Source organism: Syngnathus leptorhynchus, chromosome 19 (genome assembly GCF_054491065.1).
Source record: "Syngnathus leptorhynchus isolate UIUO chromosome 19, UIUO_Slep, whole genome shotgun sequence".
NCBI lineage: Eukaryota > Metazoa > Chordata > Actinopteri > Syngnathiformes > Syngnathidae > Syngnathus > Syngnathus leptorhynchus.
The window spans coordinates 6,042,501-6,066,165 of NC_141213.1; the positions used below are offsets into that span (position 1 = coordinate 6,042,501).

At 39.6% G+C, this 23,665-nt stretch overlaps 1 protein-coding gene across 2 annotated transcripts in view; it reads right to left on the reverse strand.

The window, feature by feature from the left end:
* The window catches only part of cntnap2a (contactin associated protein 2a), a 134,776-nt gene that overhangs the window by 50,157 nt on the left and 60,954 nt on the right, over nucleotides 1-23,665 (reverse strand). For both annotated transcript variants that reach the window (XM_085939472.1, XM_085939471.1), the window contains exons 4-14: nucleotides 20,931-21,078; nucleotides 17,438-17,490; nucleotides 17,106-17,256; nucleotides 16,822-17,006; nucleotides 15,340-15,483; nucleotides 14,479-14,740; nucleotides 9,351-9,500; nucleotides 4,194-4,356; nucleotides 3,196-3,302; nucleotides 2,108-2,227; nucleotides 347-462 (exon numbers count right to left, since the gene is read on the reverse strand). In XM_085939472.1, coding sequence (XP_085795598.1) covers nucleotides 347-462; nucleotides 2,108-2,227; nucleotides 3,196-3,302; nucleotides 4,194-4,356; nucleotides 9,351-9,500; nucleotides 14,479-14,740; nucleotides 15,340-15,483; nucleotides 16,822-17,006; nucleotides 17,106-17,256; nucleotides 17,438-17,490; nucleotides 20,931-21,078 — 1,599 coding nt within the window. The remainder of the gene's footprint in view (nucleotides 1-346; nucleotides 463-2,107; nucleotides 2,228-3,195; nucleotides 3,303-4,193; nucleotides 4,357-9,350; nucleotides 9,501-14,478; nucleotides 14,741-15,339; nucleotides 15,484-16,821; nucleotides 17,007-17,105; nucleotides 17,257-17,437; nucleotides 17,491-20,930; nucleotides 21,079-23,665) is intronic.

The following is a 23,665-nucleotide window of genomic DNA, read 5'->3' on the forward strand; positions in this document are numbered from 1 at the left end:
GAAAAGTACTCAATTATCGCTGTGCAGAGGAAATTAATCTAACCAGGAAATCTGAAGGCACAACAAATGAAATCTATCTGCTAATATGATATGTAAATCACTAGGCACAAAACCAACCACCCAATTTGTTGTCATTTGATTTGTTTTCTAATCTATGATTTTTTTTCCACTTCTTGGGAGGTTTTCCAATTTCAAAGGGTTCAATTTGGTGGCTTCAGAATTGTGTCTCTGATTATTGCAGATCACCAAATATAGCGGGGTAGGGTTATATCTATATGTTTGAATGACTAAGTTCTGAAGAAACCCAATATAGATACTACATAGCAGGAATATGTTTTTGTGATACCTGCTCCATAGAGGCACTGTAGTTGACTTGGAGGATGGTGCGTCTTTCCCTGCTGGAACCAGTCACTGTTGTTTTGGGTGGAAGGTTGTTCATGACTACAGTCCACACTTTGTCCTCTACACAAACATGCACACAGTTGTACAGCTTTGTTATGAGACATCATCACATTTTTGGTATATAAAATAAAAGGTCTATTCCATGAAAACAACATTCCATTCATGTCTGTTGTGTAAAACCTGGCAACCTGAAAATAACTTTAACTGCCGAGCAAACATTGCTATATAGGTCAAAAGATTCTCTTTTTTTTTTTTTTTACTGACAATAAAGTTCACGGGGCTTTAAGCATGTCCCATAAAAAATTGCATATGCCAGAAACACTATCTAGGCTGGCCTTGGACAGAGCCAGCATAAAATCCGACAAGCTGTCAAAAAATAGCACTATATGTACAAGTGTAGCTGTAGTCTAGATGTGTCATTTTTTTCCCTCTTTTTTTTTCTTTTTTACAGGGCAACCTATGTATTGTATATGTATGGTTGCCTGCAAACTGTAAGTATATAATGTGGGGTGGGAAGACAAAAAAGGCACTACATAGGGATCATACACTATCTCGTTTTTTTCACTGAAATTTAAGATAAATTCCCAAAATGTAAGCTGTGTAAGTACATTTAAAAACATCTCTATTGTTATGTGGAATAGAAACTTTGGTTAACTACTGCTTCTGACGGCAAATTTTCAATATACTCCCCACTCTGTAGCAAATCTAAACAACATACTGTACTAAAAAAAAAAAAATGTGTTTCTGCTTCTGCCAATAACGGAGTCACTACTAAAGTAACACAGAAAGTGTGATTTATAATCAAGGTGACCACAACATGTTGGATCCGCAGTAAATGACAAGTTTAGTTGTCACAAGAGTAAATTTCTGTCCAAACTCTAAAGTTCAGAGACTGCAGGGTTTTAACCTCAGTTCTATGTCACTCAAGACATATCCCTGCTCACTCATTCTGCCACTCAAGGTAGACGTGTGTGTTGCTGTGTTGGTGTGGCTGGATTTAAGGTCTTAACGGTGTGCCTTTGTGGAAACTTAACATTGTGGGTTGTGTGGGTGAGGGTGCGATTCAATGCGACTAAGGGGTTAGCCGGAAGAGTGCAGTGACATTTTATGAAAAGTGTCCCCTTTGCTCTTCATGTGTGCCGTACTGTTCCAGAAAATCGAATTATTCCATTCTGTTTGTGCATTTGTACACGCTTGAAAGAAGGCTGGTGAAATGCGTCAGGGTTTTTATTTTTTTTGTGAGATAGAAGTGTCAGATTTATAAAGGAGCTGACATTTCCTTATTTTGTTACATGCAGCATTGTGTTATTAAAGATTTGTATCATATCAAAGACAGTCGACAATCCAAAATGTGGCCACCGTTCTAATAAGCACGATGACACAATTAGTTGTGTGTTGTTCCTTTGACCAATCAGATGCCTATCCTGAATGAAATCATATTAAATCAGCATGCAACTGCATCGTTTATCTGCAAACACACTGCAGGAAATAAGAATGTTGCTAACAATATGACCATGTTTGGCATTGTTACTAATTCATCTCTGTTTTTGAAAAGCAGCTTTTATTTTGACTAGGCTCCGAGAGTCGGAGATGTACGGTCTGTTAGGCTGCAGTTTTGCAAAATCAATTGAATCAAAAAGTTACTGGAACAATGGGCGACTATTCCATCCATCCCTTAAAGGCACCAGAAGAAATCAGAACAAACCTGTCATGTTGCAGTTGACTTTTAAGGGACCCAGAGGACCGCTGCCATCGGGGTCTATCCAGTAAGTGTCAGAGGAGCGGCCCAAATGCTTATAGGCTTCACACGAAGGCTCATAGATTGCTGTGAAATACAAATATACAATGAGTATCTCGTTTCAATCCAAAATGACACCGACAGCCACTATATTGATAAAAAAAGTTAGCTATTGCAACTTTAAAATATACATTTTAGAACTAGCAATTTATAGTGTATATGAAGCATTAAATATGTATGATGTTGCAGCAAATCCATACATGTTTTTTTTTCTCTCAATTCATCCAGAGAGTAATTTGGAGTGTTTTCAAGCTTCTCTGCAGTGCCTGTCAAGTGTTGCTTTACCCCACACAGTCAAGCAATCTTTATGACACACATTGATAGTATGTTGAGATGATACAAGCGCGCGCGCGCACACACACACACACACACACACACACACACACACACACACACACACACACACACACACACACACACACACACACACACACACACACACACACACACACACACACACACACACACACACACACACACACACACACACACACACACACACACACACACACACAGAGGACACGAATGAGTGGAAGAGTTATTACCAGAGATGTAGGAGTGTTTGTTGGAGTGAAACCTTCGTGATGGAGGCAATGTTTTTCTTTCTCAATTTTTTATGATGGTTTATGTTTTCTTCCTGTCTTTTCTAATTTGTCATCCTTGAATTCTCTCCTTATTGAGCTGGATTTTTGTCTTACACACAACCTTCTTGCCAAGAGGCAATCACACTTGAGATCCAACAAACCTTGAATGATATACCTTGACACTTCCTCGATAAAGGAATCTTCTGGGGTCTCAAATCTTTGAAGCATTGTTATAACGATTATTTACTTATGATTATGCGAGTGGAAGGGCAAAAGTAGCTTCATAGTGTTCATCTACAAACCTCTATTATTAATAGCACAATGATTTATATCTCATCAAGAGTTTTAACATTTTTAAGCATTGCATATTCGATTAAAAAAACCCCACAACAACTGAACGGCAATACTTACAAGTGTGACACGTGGCGCCAGTGTATCCTGTTCCATCGCAAGTGCAGCTGAAACCGTCCCATGTCTGTTTACACCGGCCGCCATGCTCGCATTGATTAGGCATACATCTACAAAGAAACATATTTTTAATGCTTAACTCTTAGGCTATTCAGTAAAATCTGTCTTTATTTGCTCCTTTTTTTTCCCACCAAACAAGTGTTGGAAAAAGTTTTTCACCCTGCATTGTATGCCCAACCCGTGTTGTGATTTAAAGCAGCACCCACTTGAAGGTGAGGACAAAATTGATGTCAATCAAGCAATGGCAGTAAATGTCCAACCATTTGGCAAAGCTGGCGCTGACAGCCAATGCTGTGTTATCGACAAGATCCACTTGAAAACAAATTACTGAAGAGAAAATACTGCTCGGATTGGCATGATGTGAACGCTTAATTTTTCGCTTCTGTCTTGTTCACCCTGGCGGTGTGATTTTCCAGTTTTCTGCACAAGCCAAATGATGAGGCAATTATTTAACTGGTAAAAAAATAAATAAATCACAACTTCTTGAAGTTAAACAAGGTTGACCTGCTCCATTGTTTTAATGTTTAATTCATTTTGAATTTCTGCCATCAATTATAGCACGTAAGAACGATGTCCGCAAGCTATCGTCAAATGTTTTAGATTGGAATGATAGGGAAATGGAAAGCTCCTTTTTTGTTGCATTGTGATTTTATGGATGAGTGCTTTTGTTCGGTTTGAAATCAGATGCTGTGGCTTATACTTACAAGCATTTGTGACATTTTAAGTACCCACATCAATGACAATTGCAACGCTATTGATGTCCACAATTTCTGCCCCAATTGTTCACTGCATTTGTCTAATAAAATTTCAAGAAAAGGGAAGGGACACAATTTGGGGAATTTTTTCTCGAGAGGCATGTTGAGTATTGGCACTTCGATAATTTGAAATTGAACCCAATATAAGAGTACCCAAGAACTATCCAGTAGTGATTTATGTCTTACCGATCTATAATGGCACACATGTCTAGGCTGACATTCTCAAAAGCTCCAACTGTGCCTTTCTCCACAGCATACAAATCAGCTGGCTGGTCATCCACTACGATTGCTTGCATGCAACCCTGGAAGAAACGCTGAGAAGGTGGAAACAACGTCTGGAGAAAATAGCCTGCAAACAGAGCAAATTAAACAGATTAAGACACCTGCAATTCCAATCTTGTAGGTTTTAAAACCAATGGCTGCTTGGCAGGAATAATTTAAAAAAATGCAAATGATAATCAAACAATTTCAGAGTTTGTTTTGTGATAGTGAGAGTGTGGAAGTGGTCAATGGGCCCATCATGCATGTTTTTGGAATGTGGGAGGAAAGTACTGGGAGGAAGCCCACGCAGGCACGGGGAGACCATGCAAACTCTACACAGGTAGGCTGGAATCGGAATCGAACCCCGCACAACTGTGAGGCAGACATGCTAACCACTGTTCCACCCTGCAGCCAATCACTGTGTTACGTTCCTACTTTCAAGTGGAGATGAATAATTTTACGCACGTTCTTAAAACCACTTTGTATCACAACTAGAAAAGCATTTAGGAGACAGCTTGGGCAGAGCCTAATCCTTAGACTAATATTTCTTTTACACATGAGGGAAAGGCAATCAAATATTTGCATTACATCTCAATAATGCAGAGCAGGTCTACACCGCTGCAAAGTACAACCACATGAAGATTGCAGTTGAGTACAGGAATAAACTGTCTGCCTATGTTTGCGATGTGTGTGTTTATCTGTCTCATCTTGATTTCCATATCTTTCCCCCAAAACTTCCGACTCGCCATCTGTGTTGACTGCTTCCTAGCGCAGCTGTCGAGCGCATCGCCGGAGTCGTAGACAGACGGCGAGAAAAAGGATAGTGGCAGAGACTGAAAGGGTGAGATAAGTTTGAAAACAGAACACAGGCACTACAGCTGTCTGCCAGCATACTTTGTGTCCTATGAGTAGCATTCAAATACAAAAATGAAATCCAGCTTGGCTGAATTTAGCAAACAATGCGTGGAATGATTTGTTGACGAATAGATGGATAATTCGCTACAAAGATGAAAGTAGACAGTAAGGATATACAAAAAAACTCTGTGCTCCCCCCCTGACATTTTTTACTTAAGTTACCTTTTTTAATCAAACTGACCATGCAACTAAATTTGTCCCTGTGATAATAAATCAAAATTCTTGGTATAAAAACAAGTGCTGAATACATCGTTCACTGTAATTTGAAGGACTACTCTTGGAAATCTTGATAACATTTCACATGCAGGGGTGAGTCACAGTTTCGAAAATTGGAATAAATGCGACATTAATTATACAAAGAACTCATGAAAAGACACTAGACGGTATATATATGTAATTATAGCACAAATAATGTTCAGGAAAAGCAATATCTGGAAGGCGCACTAAAAGCTTCTTTGAAAAGAAATCAATTGAGACATGAAGAGAGATTCCAGATAATGTAGTAAGAGCCGACCACTTCAATGTCCCCATGACATCCTTTGGATCTTTGTATTCTATTGAAAATTCAGCTTGGCACATGTTCAAGATGAGACAAATACTTGTATGTACTCATGCACCCATGGATCCCCTCTGTGTGGTTTGAATTACTCCAAAAAAGCCATGACGAGATGTCCTATGAGCCTTGAGGGTGCGGGTCAGCTGCACTTATCTGTTGTAAGCCTCAGAACCTTCATGTGGTGCCCATATAGTGATGCTCTAAACAACACACATTCCAGCAAAAGTACCACCATGTCGCTGGTTGTATAACACTTGTTATCACCAGCCAGCACATTTACAGGGGACATAAAAGAGATAAGCCAAAATATTCAAGTGAGGAAAAAAAATAGTAAATGTAACCTTGTAAAAGAAGTGATTCTATCTACTGGAGATGTCGGCATACAGATCAGTAAGAAATAGTGATAGAATTGGAAATGGCAGGAAACCGCCACCCGATGAAAGGTTCATGTCGTGAAGAACCTCCAGTGGTAATTACTCAAAATATTTTCTGTTTCTACCATGGTTTTGTTTCTACACTATATACATGGAAGCTTTTTGACAAAAGTAACATATAAGGAAAAATATATTCCCCTAACGCAATCAATGCAAGTCAGGTTGGTTTTAATCGGAGGTACTGGTATTAACACATTTTACTGAAGCAAACATTTAGACAAGAGGGGAACGTGAAATTCATCTAAATACACAAATATACAAAAAGAAGAAGCAAGCCAAATATGGGATTATCTTCCCTGAGAGAAATATGCATAATGACAGCTGTAAATCAGAGGATGTTGGAAGGATTTGGAGTCATCGGGAGGCCACCACGCATATAAAAACAAACGCATGCACATATTTTCTAACACCTTCACTCTGTATTGAGCTCAAGCATCAACTGAACTGGAACGGGAAAAGCTTAACTGACAATATTATGGACATAGCGAATGATCAACCATTGATAGGTTTCCATCATTTTGATAAGAGGTGAAGCTGAAAACACAACTGCAGGGCAATTTCCGCTACCCTTCCCCCAAAGACAGTACAAAGTGTTTGGTGGTTTAGTGGTAGGTAGGAAGCAATAGCTGTGAAGTTGACATTCCACCATCATTCCTCACTTTGGTACAAGTTGGCCATTTAGGTGGTTTATTGTTTTCATTTCAAGAGAAAAAGAAAAATGAACATTTTGAAACAAGTGGGAAATATAACGCTTCAAGTAAGTGTTGCTATTGCACACTGTCCTGCACCCGACATTATTATGGAGTACAGTCCTGCAGGTGCAATGACCTGAACTCTGCATAATAATGAAAGAGTCGTAGGTTTTTACAATAGTGTAGCCCGGCAGCGAGATCTCGCTTTCCTAATATAGACTTTTCCGCTGCAGCTTTTCCTTCCAATTCCCCTTTTGACCACTAAGGTATCACCATTCATGACATCTGGACAGTACCAGTTTGAGATCATAATTAAACGCATCATCAGTAATTTCACTCAACACTCCCGAGACATATAGGCATCAAGGTCCGATTAGGCTATTCCAATTAGAATTAAGAGGATACGGCTCATGAGGAACCATATGACGGAAGGGCCTCATTAGCCAGTATGCACACCTATCCGGTGATACAGAGATTCTCCGATTCAGCGGCATAAAGAGCGCAGGAGTCGGCAGGACGGCGGGGTAGCGATGATACGCCATCTGATGATTTCTCGGCATGACAAACTGCACTCCTGCCCACAAAAATCTTCACAGGGGAGCATCTGGCCCAGTGGGGCACCTGCACTGCTCTGCCCCTCAAAAAGAATAACCAGCTTGCTTGGATTCCAAGTGGCTTCCCCACGTAGATAAGTGAGAAGCGCAAGGGCCGACATGCCACAACAGCTTCTGAGCCTGGGTAGATGCTTCTCACACTCCAAATCCCAATAGAGACTCTTGACATTTATAGATTGCTGCTCTCTCTCTTAACCCTAACCTGCATATGCAATTATAACATTTTTGAAAGTTGTGTCAAACTTCAGCTGCAGGTATTTAGCTACAAGTGAACTGAAGCATGCAATGAGCAAAAAAAAGTGACAAGCAGCACATGTCATGGGAGAATCATGGTGCCATTGAAGAGCTACCGGCCAGGTTGTTAAGCACAGATGGTGTGAAAGTCACTCAAATCACATTTGGATATTTAGCTCAAAAAGTTCAACATGCCAAAAAAGCAACTGTAGAGGTTCTAAGTCGTTTCTAACGGTTTCATCTCATTGCAACACGCAAATGGACTTTAAATATCATTTGATGTATTCCAAAGCATGCATTACCACTTCATGATACTGACGTCTCTTTTCAAAGCTGATGCACATTCATTAAAAGCCATGCAATTGATTTGTTTTGCTGATTTAGACACACAGCACACGTACACACAAATGTCCATATTTCATTTCACACAGGCGACTACTTATTTCATCAAATGCATTCATAAGAACATCACCATTTGCCCCGGAGCATGGATTCTTTCTTGCTCAAATCATATTAAGTGTCAAGTAACACCGTGATTCAGCCTTGGCGTTTGTGTGTTTTATACGCCTTCCGATAAGTCCAAGCAGCTGAGCAAGCTTCAATAGAATACTAAAACGACTTAATTTGATTTAATATGCATGCGTATCATGATTACTTAATAACTGATCCCAGACTGATAATAAAGCGGAATATCAAATGATATGACCTCTAAATGTTCACTTATAACTTTATACTTTAACAGTTAAGGTTTACAAGTTCATTTTAATTGGCAATTAACAATACTAACTCATATATAGGTAGAAGCTCTATGACACTGAAGCATAAGCAAAAGTTGAATAGTGCTATCCAACCGATTTTATCGGCACACTACTACGCTACATTGTTAAAAAGCCACAGTTGTTTTGGGATTTTTGAAAGACTGGCCTTCTCCTTCTTGCCATTGAGCTAGATATAGTATGGACAAAGATATCAAAACAAGGTCATAAAATTCTTCAACAAGATGATATTATCAAAGGTGCTCCTGTTAAGTAGCTGAACGAACCTGCTCCATTCACTTTTTACATATACCAACAGACGTATAAAAACAAGCCATCTGGTTTCACGGAAAATTCAATTAAATCAACAAACATTAGACGCAAATGAATTGACATGTGTTTACATAGTCTTGGGGCTTATCATGAATTATTGATTAAGTATACAGAAGGAATAATACTTCCGGTATTTCAGTGTGAGGGTGGGGTAAATATGTTTCGCAATTTCATACATTTATTTGGGTTGACAGTCATAATGGCCAGCCGAAGGAAATGATGACTATGATGCGGCCCGCGACAAAATTGAGTTTGACACCCCAGATTTACGGTATTATGTTGTAATTAGAAAAAAAAATGTTAAATCAAATCACATAGTCAACCTTCCTAAAAACAGTTCAGAGCATTTTGTAAAATTTTCATTATGTCTGTTTAGTTGGGACTCCCAAATCAATAACAGAGCAAATCCCCCTTCTCACTCTTGCATGCGGTAAATAAGAACCTTGCAAACAGTTTTTGAAAAATAGCTGCAGGAGCACTTCGAAAAGTTAGCAAATCTAGTGCAAAAAAGTTTTAAAAAGGTCTAAAAACACTGCATTGTTTCCTTACCTCCCAGGTGATACGTTCCTCCAGTAGTAATTGAAAGTGGTGAGGTGGAGTGTACGGCAGAAGCCTCGTCGCCATCTATCATCAACATGGCAAAATTCTCCTTGGCTACCAAACGTACAGCGTGCCATTGGCCATCATTAAGGTCTGAACCTGTCGAGCAATGACAAAAAGTAGTCAGTCGGTATTGATAGGTAAAACAAAAACAGTTGCTCTTCAATTACATCACCCTTGTGCTTCAATTTCCAGGCACACCGGTGGACACGTTTACATCATCCACAGCACTGCTCGAGGAGCATGGATTCTGTTTCTTTATTTCAAATGTGTATAAACAAAGAAACAACATACTGTTCATAAATGTCATTTGGAAGTCATCTAAACAACATTGGACATGATACATTATAATGTATATACATCAACAGATCTATTAAATTATGTACTTGTATTTATAATTCATTCATTTAATAACATGTTTTGTAAATAAATAGAGAAAAGTTATAGAATGAATTGTACATGTATTTTAAGGACAACGACTACACCAGGATATATCTGGATTTATCTCTTTTTCCTGACTACAGTACTGGCCTTCCTGCCGCCATTATATCCAGCTCAGGGCCAAACCACATTTAAATCTCCATTACTGCTCCCCAATAAGTTCTTTTTATTTTGTTAAAGCGTTAGCTGTCCTCCCACATTCAGTTGCGTGCAGTTTTAACCCCGTGTCACAAGTCCATTAACTCTTGAATAACCTCATTGCCTTCAGAGTAGCAGAGTGCTTGTTTTCTATCTGCAGTTGCCAGCACTGAGAATTTCTATGAAGAGTGGGCATACTGTATGTCGCCGAAGACGTTGGTTTGCGTGCATGCTTGTTTCCCTCCCTCCCTCTCTCCCTCGCTCGCTCACTCGCTCACTCCCTTCCGTGTAGCTGTGCTCCATTAAATATGAGCGATGTTTTGGAAAGGGATATTACCAACGGAGCTGCAGGAGAAGCCGGCTCATTCTCATCAGCTTCCCCTCGATACATCACCTCTTAGTGACACCAATCTCTACTCATCCTTCCAGGCCTGCCTCCCTCCCTCCCTGTCCCTGAGTCTTGATCCTGTCTCTCTATCTTGAAATCCTTCTCTGTTGTCCTTCTGCATTTCACTTCTCTTTACAACGCTATGCGCTTGCGTCTTGTCTTTTAAATTCGTCTGGTTCACCGCTTCGCTGACTGCCATTTATTTGAAAAGCGCAGACAGCGACACTGTAACGGAGTTCAAGGTGCGGCCAGGTGCAAAGCGTGCTTTTTGAGAGAGTGCTTGTGTGAATCTGCAATGTTTATGAGGCTGTTGCTTTCATCTCAGTGGGGTGGGTCCATTCATTCAATTCCAATTTCTGGACGACCAAGAGCATCATTATGGTAGAACCAAACAATCTATGAGCAAAGATGGCCACCTGGTGAGGGGCGTGACTGCTGTGACCTTGTGTAATCGTGCAATGCAAACCACTCAACAGAGCATGACTTTAATTATTTCTTCTTCTATTTCATTGGTTCCTTTGTTTTTTTACAACAAAACAATTTGAATGCATGCATGTGCGTCATACTATCAAATATAATACAGGTCATCTCAAGTTTCGATCGTATGTAGTCTATTCTGTGTTAATCACGCTGAATTGTTCAAATTGTTTGGATTTACTTATGGATAAAGTCACACGAAATGAAGGCATCGTTTAGTGACTTTTCAGACCTTTTCCTCTGCAAAGTAATTACTGAATCCATCCGTTATCTCAGCCACTTGCCTGGATTGGACCTTTGAGTTTTAGTTCTCACCACCATTGGGCCTTATCAGCAATGTGTGGTTTAGAAACTTGCTCAGAGGATGACTATTAAAAATATATTGACTTGTAATATGGTCTTAAAATCACTACATTTTCAGGTAATCCTCAAAATCCAGTCGGTCAATTTTCAACAAAATAGGAAGCATCTTTTAGGTAGGAAAGATTATTAATATCAGGAATAGCATATCTTTCCAATATTTCGAGACTTCAGAAGTCCTGGAGTGACAAGTAATGATGTGAGAAGATTTTTATTTTGAATGACTAGTAAAAAAATACAAATAAATAAATATAAAAGTTTCCTCCGGACCTTGATTTGCCCCCCCTGCGTTTTGTGTGATAGGATGACTATCAGGCTTGGCTGCATCCATCCACCTCTTGAATGTAATGGAAAATAGATACGGTGTCACCTCGTGTCCCCTCATCTGTTCTACATCACCTGCAATAGCTTTGAATGATGAGCTTATCAGTGACGGCTATGTGAGTTCACCACAGCATGAACACACATATTGTACACGCGCACACACATAGATAATCATAATTATATCTCTCTATAACACTGAAAATAGACTAAACCGTTAACATGCTGGCTGACGGCCGGCTAGATAGCAAATAAAAGGAATACAATAAAAAAAAAGTACAATTTCTTTTAACCATGAGTAAGTGATAACAAAATGACAAGTGGTTTTTCGATAATTTTGTTTCAACCGCTTGCCATCTTTAGGTCTCTAATGATATGGTGCCTAACGTTCAAGCCGAACAATTTTGCTGCTACTTTCACGAGGTATGGAAACAAAGACGGAGATTAAACTTAATGAGCACCTTCCATGATGTAATGTGCACAATATTTCTACTTTAAAGCAATGAAACATCCAAATCAAGCTGACCCGCCGAACAGATTCATACTGCAGTGTTAAGCAGTTCTTATTATGCATGCTTCAGTTGCCCTTATTATGATAAATACGTTGGAATCACATCAAAAGCTCAGCTGCTGAGTCGTGATTGGTTGTGACGTGAGATTTGATATCCTGTTTCTGGTGTTGCCTAAAATTAAAAGTAAAAGAGTCCAACAAATGGATAAAGGCACTGAAACCTATTGAGCAAATCCAGCAGTCAATTCAACACTTTCTTAGATGTTATCTGTGTGCTGGATATAGAGGAGGAGTGAGTTAATGAGTAAGTAAAAAGGGAAAGCAATGAGAAAATTAGAGCTGAGTTCCCTTTGGAATCACAACAGAGTACCCTCTATTAATGCGCACTCACATCCTTCTTTTTTTTCTCAGTTAGAAGAGGAGAGGAGTGCCTTTCCACAGGTCAAAAACAGCCGCGGGGGGAAACTTTTAGCCCCACATCCAAAAGAACACATCACAGTTGCATTTTGATTACACGGTGCATAAAGAAATTGCTTTGTGTGTGTTCTTAGCGGAGGGGGAGATTTACTGTATCTGGGCTCTGCCTCTAGTGACAAATAACAACTTTAATGAGCTGGGACCCACCACGGCGAGTGTGAGGTTATGAAGAAATATTGATTGGATGTTATCAGAAATGTTGGGCTTTTTATTCATGGCAGCCCTGCTTTCATACACTCCTCATTTTCTTTTACAACCCCAAGCTGCCCCCCCTTGGGTTTTGCTTCAAATACCATTCAGAAATTACAAGCAGCAAGCTACGTGATGATCAATCTCGAAAATATTGGACAGGAAGTGCTTTACATGAAATAACATGCACAGTTGCTATACACTACTCAATTAAAAAAATAGATATATATTATCCATCCATCTTGTATACTGCCTATCCTCGCTGCGTCTGACTGGTGACCTGTTCAGGGCGGCGTCCGCCTTTCACGCCAAGTCGGCTCGGACACACTCCAGCACGTCGCAACACGAAGCAGAATACAGAACTGATGGATAGATGGATCCTATGGTATTGACTCTTGACCAAGTAGAACAGAACAAGTGCCATTTAATTATATACTGTACTGTATAAAGGGCAGCGGGGTGTTTGAGTGATTTGCAGGTCCATTCAGTTTATGCGAGTAGGAGGTGACTCACCCTTTGGACAAGTGGAATAAAAATAATACTACACAAAAAACAAGTGGATGAAAACAAATGGATTGTGAATAATTGGAGGTTGTCGACTCACAACAGTGTCAAACTGAGGTCTTTTTTATTGGAGGGCGAGCTATGTAAGAAACACACAGTTTATGTTTGCTGCACAAGTCCTTCTGGGAAATATTATGGTGTGTATAATGTTTTATCCTCCTCCTCCTCCGTGTCATGTCAACTAGCAGAGTTATTATAATACAGCATGTTTATATATCAGAGTCCTTGAACCAGAAGGACATTTTGAAGGTCATAAAATGGTATGATTCAGTGACTTCAGTCGCCCATAACTCGAAAACGACCAAAACGTGCGTGTTTTATGAAGTTTCAGTGAGCTTGCAAAGGAGTAGAAAGCTTCGGGTGTATTGGGGAAACATTACACGGAAAGATTGCCTTTGGCATTCATTTATTTGACTTGTAGTGGAATAAAGTTATTCTTCTTTCACCGAGGGACAAAAATGAATAAAACGATGATGAACAGGTATGTTGGGGGCGTGGCCTCAATGGCCTGGAAGTAAGTGATGCGCTGTGTTTATGAAACCGAGTGAATTTAAATGTTCCCAATCAAAAGATCAATGTGGAAATAACAGCAGATGAGAGCGAATCAAAGTATTACCCCAACTGGGTGAAGGAACAACCTGTGTATGACGCTTCCCGCCATGTGTCGTTATTAAATGCCACTAAGCTTTTCATTTGAAGTCGACTGCTCTCCCACGGTGACACTGAAACTAGAAACCAGCGTGACTCGCTTAGTTCAGACATACTAATAACAGAATCAAAGTCAGCAAGCGTGCGCCGCTGTGTGCGAGTGAGCTTATGTATCTGTGTATTCTAGTAATAGTAATGTAATCACAGGCTGAAGACCAATTAGCCGAGAGGGTAACGCCATAATAATCCCTACCCCTGGGCGTTGGCCTATTAAAGCAGCAGTGGACAGAATAAATTGAGTGTCTTCAGGAAGAGACACAGGGAGGAGGAAATGAAAGCAAGTGTGGGAGGAATGGGACACAACAAGGAAAGGAAGGAATAAAACCAAAACAAATTCATTTCATCCAAAGGGTTTGACTTGTATGAGAGTGACACAATAGTGTTTGTAGTACATTATTTGTTGTGTTGTATTTGGTTTGATCTGAAAGCACTTTTGTGATATTCTGTTTTCTGCTTGCCTAGAAATTCTCAATCGGTCACAATTCAAATGTTTGTCCACTCACCTGACGTTAAGACCACCAAGTAGTGCCTGTCCGCCCTGCTCACATTGATACGAAGGACCGCCTTGCTATCTTCAAGTGACATTTCCAAAGTCCCATCATCAAGGTTACTGAAGAGGAGTAGCCCTTGTGGATTCCATGTACGGAACTGAAGACCCACTGATATGAGGTTGTGAGCGGCCCGGCCAGGCAGCTGCAGGAAGCTGGTGGCGTTGAAAAAGACGGGATAGGAGTGCGTCTCCACACAGGAAAATGAGAGATTACGCTGTGAAGAGCCACATTGAGAGATGTCAGAAAAAAGACAATTGCTGAAGAAACCCAAGTTAACATTTTTGTTTGTCTGTACACGTAATCCTTTCTGGAGTGTAAATTCAAGATAAATAGCTAAGAAGCAAACACATTTGAATATTTAGGTTCTGGTAGAAAATACATCCGTGATATTGAAAATCCTTAACATTGCAACCAAAACCAAATCCTCAGCATTGTATTCCACTGCTTTTCAAGCAATTCAGAATGCCTGTGAATGGCTCTTTGAAATGTGAACCAATTTTGATGGAAGTCATAGCTGCGTGAGTCAAGGATGATTTGAATTGCTGCTTAAAGCAATCTTTGATTGCAACTTCTTTTGTTCAGACGATCTTTACGCAGAACTTTATTCGAGTTAATAAACACTCGAATGTAATATATAAAAGTAATGAAGTAAACCACTGAATGAAGTATTAAAAGTTTTGGGTGATAGTTTAGCTGATGTGTTTGGTATTATCAATTGCAGTATCGCAGAACTGCAATGAATAAATAGAGGGCTGTGACAATTATAGAAGGCTAAGTTGTGCTGCTTGTTTGAACATTGCACATTTGACTCACAAAACTCGAAGTGTCCAACTTCTTCCTTCGGGCCAGGTCAGTAATGTTGTCTCCATTGTAGTTGATGCTCTCCATGCAGCCTTTAAAGTTCTTGCGCCCACCTCCTGCTGGTTTGCCGCTGTACGGCATTCCCCCGAAGCTCAACTAGTGAGGCAAAGAAAAAGAAAATGTTCACTTGTGGCTAATGTCCAGTTGGTGGAAAGTTCTGTATAACTGCTCTGGTCTGTTTGGACATTATTAGTTGTGGTTGTTCCATCCCCTTTAAATGAGGTCATAAATGTGCACCATTTCTATTACATCTCAAGAATACCTGCCTGTTGTGGCCAATCAGTACAGAGAGCAAATCATTTAAAACATAACATGGCAGCTAGAGCAATGGCACAAGTCATTTAAAGAAATGACTTTGAGGCCCAGAGGCTCAAAATAAATGCTAATAAAGATATTGTGGTGTCTTACAAAGCTGGAGGGACACAAGCAAACCTCCAAATAGTTGATGTATTTTACTTTTTTTTTTTATTCATACATTGCAGATAACCTCAGTTGTTTATTTTGTATTCAAAGACAGTTGATAAACCGAGCAACAGATGGACACACATCAGGGCTTTGGAGCAGAATCTTTCAGAACTTGCACACAAGCACGTCCACATAAACACACACAGTTCTGACTCATGTATGGATTTCCCGGAAGATCCTTTAATTGAACAGCTTCACTTTACTTGTCCTGCCTTGGTTTTCGGTGTCGGATTTAGCAGTGGAAGAGATCAGCCTTATCAGCAATAGCTGGTTAAGATCACGCACACACACACACACACACACACACACACACACACACACACACACACACACACACACACACACACACACACACACACACACACACGTATATCAATACGTACATCGACACACTGGTGGTCACATGTGCACAATGTACACAAAAGCAAATACAAGCAAGCCTGTAATCACATTACACGCAAAAAGCTATCATCCCACTTACACATTCCAAAGAAAAATCAATTTCCTGTTTCAAGTATTATTATGCAAACCCATTGTGCTGCCTTCCATTACTAAGCAACCTTAATTATGTGAATGTTATGGATTGCCGTCATATTAACAAGCCAATATATAATTTCCTGGGTGCTATCATTTTCCTCTTGAGATAGCGGAGGTCATCGACGAGGAGCAAAATGTTATATTTGCATAGAGATTAACCACTTTTGTAAAAGTATTCAAATTATTAGGAATTTATTTTACTTGCGTACCAACAGATAATATATGACAAGTCTTATTAGAAGTTATTTCTTTAATAAGAAGACCATTAGATGCTTGTCATTAATGTCCTTGAAAAATTCATATTTGTCTTTTGTTAAAAGCAATGGAAGACTCCACCATGATATAAGGAATTATTTCCCCATATTTAATTGAATAAAAAACTTCCAGGTTATTGTATGCATATACTCTAGATCCGTGCCATTCATAAATTACCTCATAGTCCAAGTCGAGGTGGTCAAATTCCCCGTTGGTCCTGAAGTGCTGAGTGTGTCTATCCAGGGTGAAATTGACATTACGCCGGTAACGCTCGATCACCACCGAGTGCCAGTGGTTGTCATCCAAAAGACTGCCCGTTGTCACTGAGGTATGGCCCAGAATAGAGCCGTACTGATTGCTTCCTGTAAATAGTCATGATAGAATGAGTCATTGGAAACCCCTTTGAAATCAATTATGAATTCTAAAAGGATGTTTTCTTTTGTTTTTTTTCCGTTACCCACCCAGGTTGATCTGCAGCATCAGCTTGGCCTTGCGGAGCTCCAAGGTGATGTAGTCCCCCTGCTGCCCCTCTCCGTGGAGAATCACCCCCTCACTCTCGGACGTCTTGAACCTTAGCGCGATCACGTCCTTAATGAGCTTCATCTTCTTCACCTAGACGCAATAAACAGAGCAGAACCTTTTGTTTGATGCCTACAAAGAAGAATCAAGTATTTCATTCACTTTCATCACAATAGCATTTTCAAAAGCAGGATTTCACAAGTTCCCAACTCTGCAGCATACCTCAATGAAAACTACGTTTTGGTGCTCTTCAAAGATTGAAAACAAACATTACCTTGAAACGATAGGAGATCACACCTTGCCCATCAAAATTGATCATGTCTGCCCCTGCAAAAAAAGTAAAATAAATGAGAGCTCAACATACTTAAAAAAAGAAGAGAGACCAAGTATTGTACACCACTGAATCTAAAATCTAAACAAGGCATCACAAGTGTCTGTCTCCGAGGAATGTGAAGTTTTAAAACGTGCCGCTGATATGAACAAAGGTGGCAGTATTTCAGGTGTGATTTGGAGATCTTCAGCAAATGAAGAGAAGTATTTGAAGTAGATGTCCTCAATCTTAGATGACCACCTTGCCTGTTCAAGAGGTTGGAAGTGCAATGTGTGGGATTGGCAGGAGCGTATTATATTCTTTTTATGATCAACTGCAGAGGAAACCAGAAATGGATCCAGAAGGGAGTCGCCGTAGGCTTCCGCCAAAGGTGGAAATATTGTGGTCTGCATAGCAACAAAAATCGGAGATGACACTGATATAAAGGGACTCAGCCAAGTCTCAAAGGGAGTTATTAAATAAGCCACAGATGGTAAATACCTGACAACTGTTAATTGGCGGTGCAATTTTTGGCTGATGGAGTGCACCATAAAGTGGTGGGTGAGTAGAATGGAAAAAAAAAACTGTTAATGAAACACAAATAAAATGATAAAATTCACAAGAGTAATGAGAAATACAAATTTAATGAAAATCAGACCAAGCCATTTTAACAGCTGCAGTTGTGGGTGGGTTGCATCAGGTTGAGCATCTGGTATAAAAAAAAAAAATTAAAAAAATTAAAATAGAACCTTTCTGTGGCCACCAGACTAAAAAGGTTCCATAAAGCTACAATTGGAATTTTATACTCTGAGCTGGATGTTGTGGTGTTATATTAGCTTTATGGAGTGGTGGGTGGAGGGAAAACATTGACAAGAGAAGATAATCACCCACATTTTTTATTACTATGTGCAAATTTAAATGCGCTCTTGATGAGCACATGTGCCAGATTTATGCATAATCTTGCTAAGTAATAAACACACAGATGTGAAGACACCTCACCTTGCACTCCGTTTTGGCTTAGCAGACATGAAAATGGAAGAATCACATTTATTTTTGTTCCTCCTAAATGATTCATTCCATTTAATATTATTTCTCGTTCTTCCACTTTACCCGCCTTTATTCCCCCAGACTACTAGAGCTCCCATTCCAGTCTGACTTAAATCCTCTCATTTCTTTCATCCCTTATGGCTCTTTCTCTCTGCCCACTCCTCCTCATCATCGCTCTTGGCCATGTTTACGTTGCCGCCTCGGTAGGTGACAGTTTTCCAATGGCTTCATGGGGTATTGTACATTTAGCCCGACCGTGTTGTGACAGGTTGGGAACTTAATGGAGACTTGAGAATTCAACAAACCGCCGACTCCTGGGTGATGAAAAGAGAAAAAGGGGCAGAAATGTTGACCTGCCGTCGAGTAGGTCGGGGATCACCGGCATGAAATACCCTCATGGAATCTAGCCAGGCTTCACAGCTGGCCGGGATGAACGCCGACATGACAGCCGAGCTTTTCTGAACTTTACACTGGAGATATGACTATTTTAGAGTGAATGTTCAAAGTTGATTGCAAGCATTTTGAAGCACCCTGGCGACGGTGCCACAGAGAGACCACCCGTCACAAAAGGATCACACAAACCTCTTTAAACTCCATTTCCATGATACCAATCGCAATTTATAAGTGCAAATAATTGCAATGTCTTGAGTCCTGTTCCTTTCTTTCAATTTCCTGACTAGTCTGTGTTCTAATTGATTTTTGGCTGATCCTTTGTTCATCAAAATGGAAATGAGCATTTCACAACACGTTGGATCATGACTCCTTTTTAGCCTCCAGCTACCACACACACACACAAACACAGACCCTGCTGCTCATTGCATTGGCCCAGATGAGTCACAATATGCCACAGAACTCAATTATCATATTTATTCAAAACCAAAGAATTACCATCTATATCTAACATACACATTTGCTAATTATGCAGCCAACGTTTTTTTTTAAGTGCAGGACTCGAGTTGAATTTTACAAGTCTATGAAGGTAAACACAGAAATAGTGACACTTTTTATAATTGCATTTTATAATTACATTTATCAATATTATTGATAATTGTTTAAATACCTTTTTTAAAAGTAAAATTCCTCAACTTAGATCAGAAGATCAGAATTGAATCATAAATAATGAATATTTCTGCACTATTTTTTTCTATTTTTATTGAAGGAATTAAAACGTTTTTACTTTTTAAAGTCCAATGCATATGACAGATATGGATGTTAACTGCTTGAACATTTATGAACTTTTTTTTTGAATGGTAAAACTTTCAACCTCGAACAATATGAATTTATATTCAATTATTTTTTCTGCCAAAAACTGTCAATCAGAACACTAGCTTGGCCTAAAATATGGAAAATCATCAAGTTTTTTTTTTTTTTTTTCAAGATTTCCTTGCTCTGCATTCTTAAATTATTTGTTTATTGATTAAAAAAGAGCGACTGCTTCAAAGTATGCTTACAGTTGGAGATGTGAGTTATCTCAATGCCATCTATCCATTTTCTATACATCTTATCTTGTTCCGGGAGCTGGAGTCTATCTCAGCATACTTTAGATAGAAGCCAGAATACACCTTGGATTGCTCCCCACACCTCACAAAATTTGAGAACTGAATTTGCTGCCTGCTCAGTATTCAGGTGAGTAAATGACCACCCCATCAGACATTAACATTTTCTTTTCACGGGTGCTCCAATTTTATTATCATGTCAAAGAGTAAGACAGGGTTAAATTGACACAGCACAATATGTATCCAACTGTTCTGGTATTGACTTGTTTTTCAGGTATGCTTTTCCAACTTTTTACTTCCAAAATTGCTGGTGCTTGACAGGCAGCTCCACCGCTGTGTACATTATTGATCGTTCCAGGCTTAAGAATGAGTGATAGATTTTGTTGAGGCTTACGGGTCTCCATATGCAATTGTCTGAATAGGACAACTGGTAGGTAGCTTTTTGTTTGGAAAGTTTTGCTTTTCTTATAAATCTGTCAATATCCAAAGTAGATCATTACTTTTCTGATCGGTGGAGTAAGTGCATTAGATTTGAAATAATTCCGTCTTAATTTAGTGAACAAGGAGGACTACGGCAGCAGCAGCAGAAACACTGTTGGCAACTTGGCAACATATTTATTGACTTGTTGGGCCTCCTTTGGTGATTTCCTTTCAAACGAGTGACAAATCTAACAAGCTTTTGGACATACACTTGCTGTTTTCCTCAGAAGAAAGTCAACATCCCTTTCTCACATCTCTTTCTGCATCTACTCTGGTCTCTCACTTCACTTTTCATGCTTTTATATGCAAAGTCAGAGCTGCAGACAACATTACTCTTTATAAGAGTTTAGTAAATGTAAATCATAAAAAAAAAAAAGATGACACACTCATCCAATCACTTGATTAATGTGAGTGTGTCCACAATGACTACTTACAGTACAAGCACCCATAGACTTCAATCCGAAGACCAATCCTGCCCTCTTTGCTCCATTCCAAGGGGACAAGCCTCAGGAAGCGAGCCACGATTCCGTGCTGTAGCTCGTGCCGGATTGCACTCTCAGAGTTTGAGTTTCCAGAGAAGGCCTGTGCACATAAATGCCGACACACATGATGAAATTAAGTACATCAAAGCTGCACGCCTACAGTCAAACAAGAGGCTATGGGGAGCTAAGAGCAAAAAAAAAAGTATTTGTTCCGCTCACCACATCCTGCCCGAGGAGACGCACACTCACAAAACATACAACATAATTATGAGTCTATATGAGCATTATTATGCCATGAGACAGTCTGACTGCAGGGGATTTGAAGAGGAAACTGTTCCTGGGTGAATGTAAGTAACACTTTTGTTCTTTATCTCTACTTAAAATGGCTCCCTGAAGACTAATTGGGTGCCTGTAGCTGATGTGGTTGACAGTTCACTGGCCTGGTTGGAAAAAAACTGCTCTTATCACATGCGTTATGCCAGTTTCACATAGTTGTAATGGTGAGTGTACCATTTCCCATTTATCACAATCATTCCAAAATTGCATTTCATGTTTGCATTTCTTATACAAAGTGTTTAGGGCCTCAACGTTTTGGCCGTGTATAGTAGTCTTCTCCCCAAAAGATCAAAAGTTTCAACTCAACTCTCAGCTCCTCCACATGCACAATCACAAAAACAGCAATGAAGTGTTTGTTTCCCTGGTGCCTTGATTTGCTTCGCTTCTATTTATTTCTATTTACCCAGGAAAGGTTAACTGAGCATACAAATGCTCTCAAATTGTATATTAGGGCCCGGCTCCGCATTCACATTGCTGCGTACGGCTCTTTGGGGAGGCACTTACGATGTTTGATGCTGTATGTTTAGGTGAATGGTTGAAATTTTCCCTCAGAGGCACTCAAACAAAGGGAAACGAACTCACTAAAAACTCTTGTTAGTGTGTGAGTGGCCTTCTGTCCTTGTGACAAAAATAGAATAGAAATATTAACTCATTCACTGCCTTTTTTTTTTCTTTTCTAAAACTAGACAAACCTATTTGAATTTTCGTCAAGTAAAACTAAAGAGCATTTTGGGCCAAAAGACTAAAAACTAAAATGTAACAAACACACTGTAACAGTAGTGTATCAAAAATTGGCCTGTGTGTGTGAATGTTGCCAATGTACACACACATGCATAATAGATAGCGTTTTTCTATACTTTGCGGTCCATTTATCTTAAAAAGCCTCTTTCCCAGTTTGTGGCACAAGTCTAAACTTTGGCTATTTATTTGCAATTTGGTTCACGGAGTTCACGGACCGCTTTTATCCAGCCCACTCATTCCTTGTAAAATAAATAACACGGTAGGAGGATTAGGAAATGCGAGGGGAAAACGCTACATCCCCTGTCTCTCTCAATCCCTATGATTCCTTTCCTTTATTTGTCTATTGTGTCCATTCCACAATTTAGCACTTATCCTGGCTTGGCTGAATGAACAGCTCAATTCAGAGGCCTTCCGATGCAGAGCAAGGAAAAAGGACACAGGAGTTGCAAGATGAAGATGAGCGAAGTAAAAGAAGTCACACTTTGGAAAAGGCTGCTTAGTGAACCCTTTAATTCCTTTTGCTCCAAAGTCAAATCATTTATCAGCACCAATAAAGAATAAGAAATAAGTGTGTATGCGAGTGTGTCAACCGTGAGAGCCCGTTTAAAACCAAGTAATAAGAAAGCAATAAAGTCCTTAGAGCACACCAAAGAAAACTAATTTTCTCCATTCACAAGCAACATTTTAAGGGTCTGTGAACCTCTCAAACTAGAACTTGAAAAATCTGTGATTAATTCTACAATAAGTCAAATGGTATGTTTTGGTTGGGAATCAAGTATTTTCTTCGAGGATTGTGCAAGGTTTTGAAATAAACAAAGGTCAAGAGAAATGCTGAGTTTCATTGAGTGACTACTAAAATATTTTTAACAGTTGAGGAAAAGCAGAGATGTTTCTTTGGAAGGTTGTGTTGGGGGAAACGGAACAAGTGAATAAAACATATCAATGAATAACAGGAAGCAGGGTGTTATATTATTTATTTAATTGAACATCAGCGTTGACTTATTGAGTCGGATATCTCAGTGCTAATTTTTTCTTGTTTTGTTTAACATTATAGAAACTCTCCAGGCAGAGAACCAAAAAAAAAAAAAGATTGAAAGCCCTTTTCCTGGCATTTGATTGTTGTTGCTGGAACAGTCAACCGCCCTAGACTGCTTCGGACACGCGCCCATTGTGTGCAACCTTCCCTAACGGTGCCAGGGGAAATCAGTGTGGCCTGGTCTGGTCTTTTGTTTTTATCGACAAGTGTGAGGGACAAAGCAGGGGGGAAAAAAAAAAAAAAAAAAGTGAAGCTCTAAAGATAGTTTTGTAGGCTATGTTGTGCCAAGAGAACTGTACAGACTGTGGTAATACCATGTTTAATGGGGCGCCATCATTCAGCGTCAGAGCTGCACTACATTCTACTGGATCGCTTCAATGCTTATGGGTCACTTAATCCAGCTCTTATAGAAGCCAGTCTGGTGAAACAACCAAGGGAAAATCTAATCTCGTAGAGCAAAATTGTAATGACTTGTTGTCACTTGGATTCACACCCAGTCGCTATGACGAGTAGCTGTTACAAAGTTACCCCACTCTCCCGCTCCCACACCACAAAGTTGCGGAGGATCATTTTT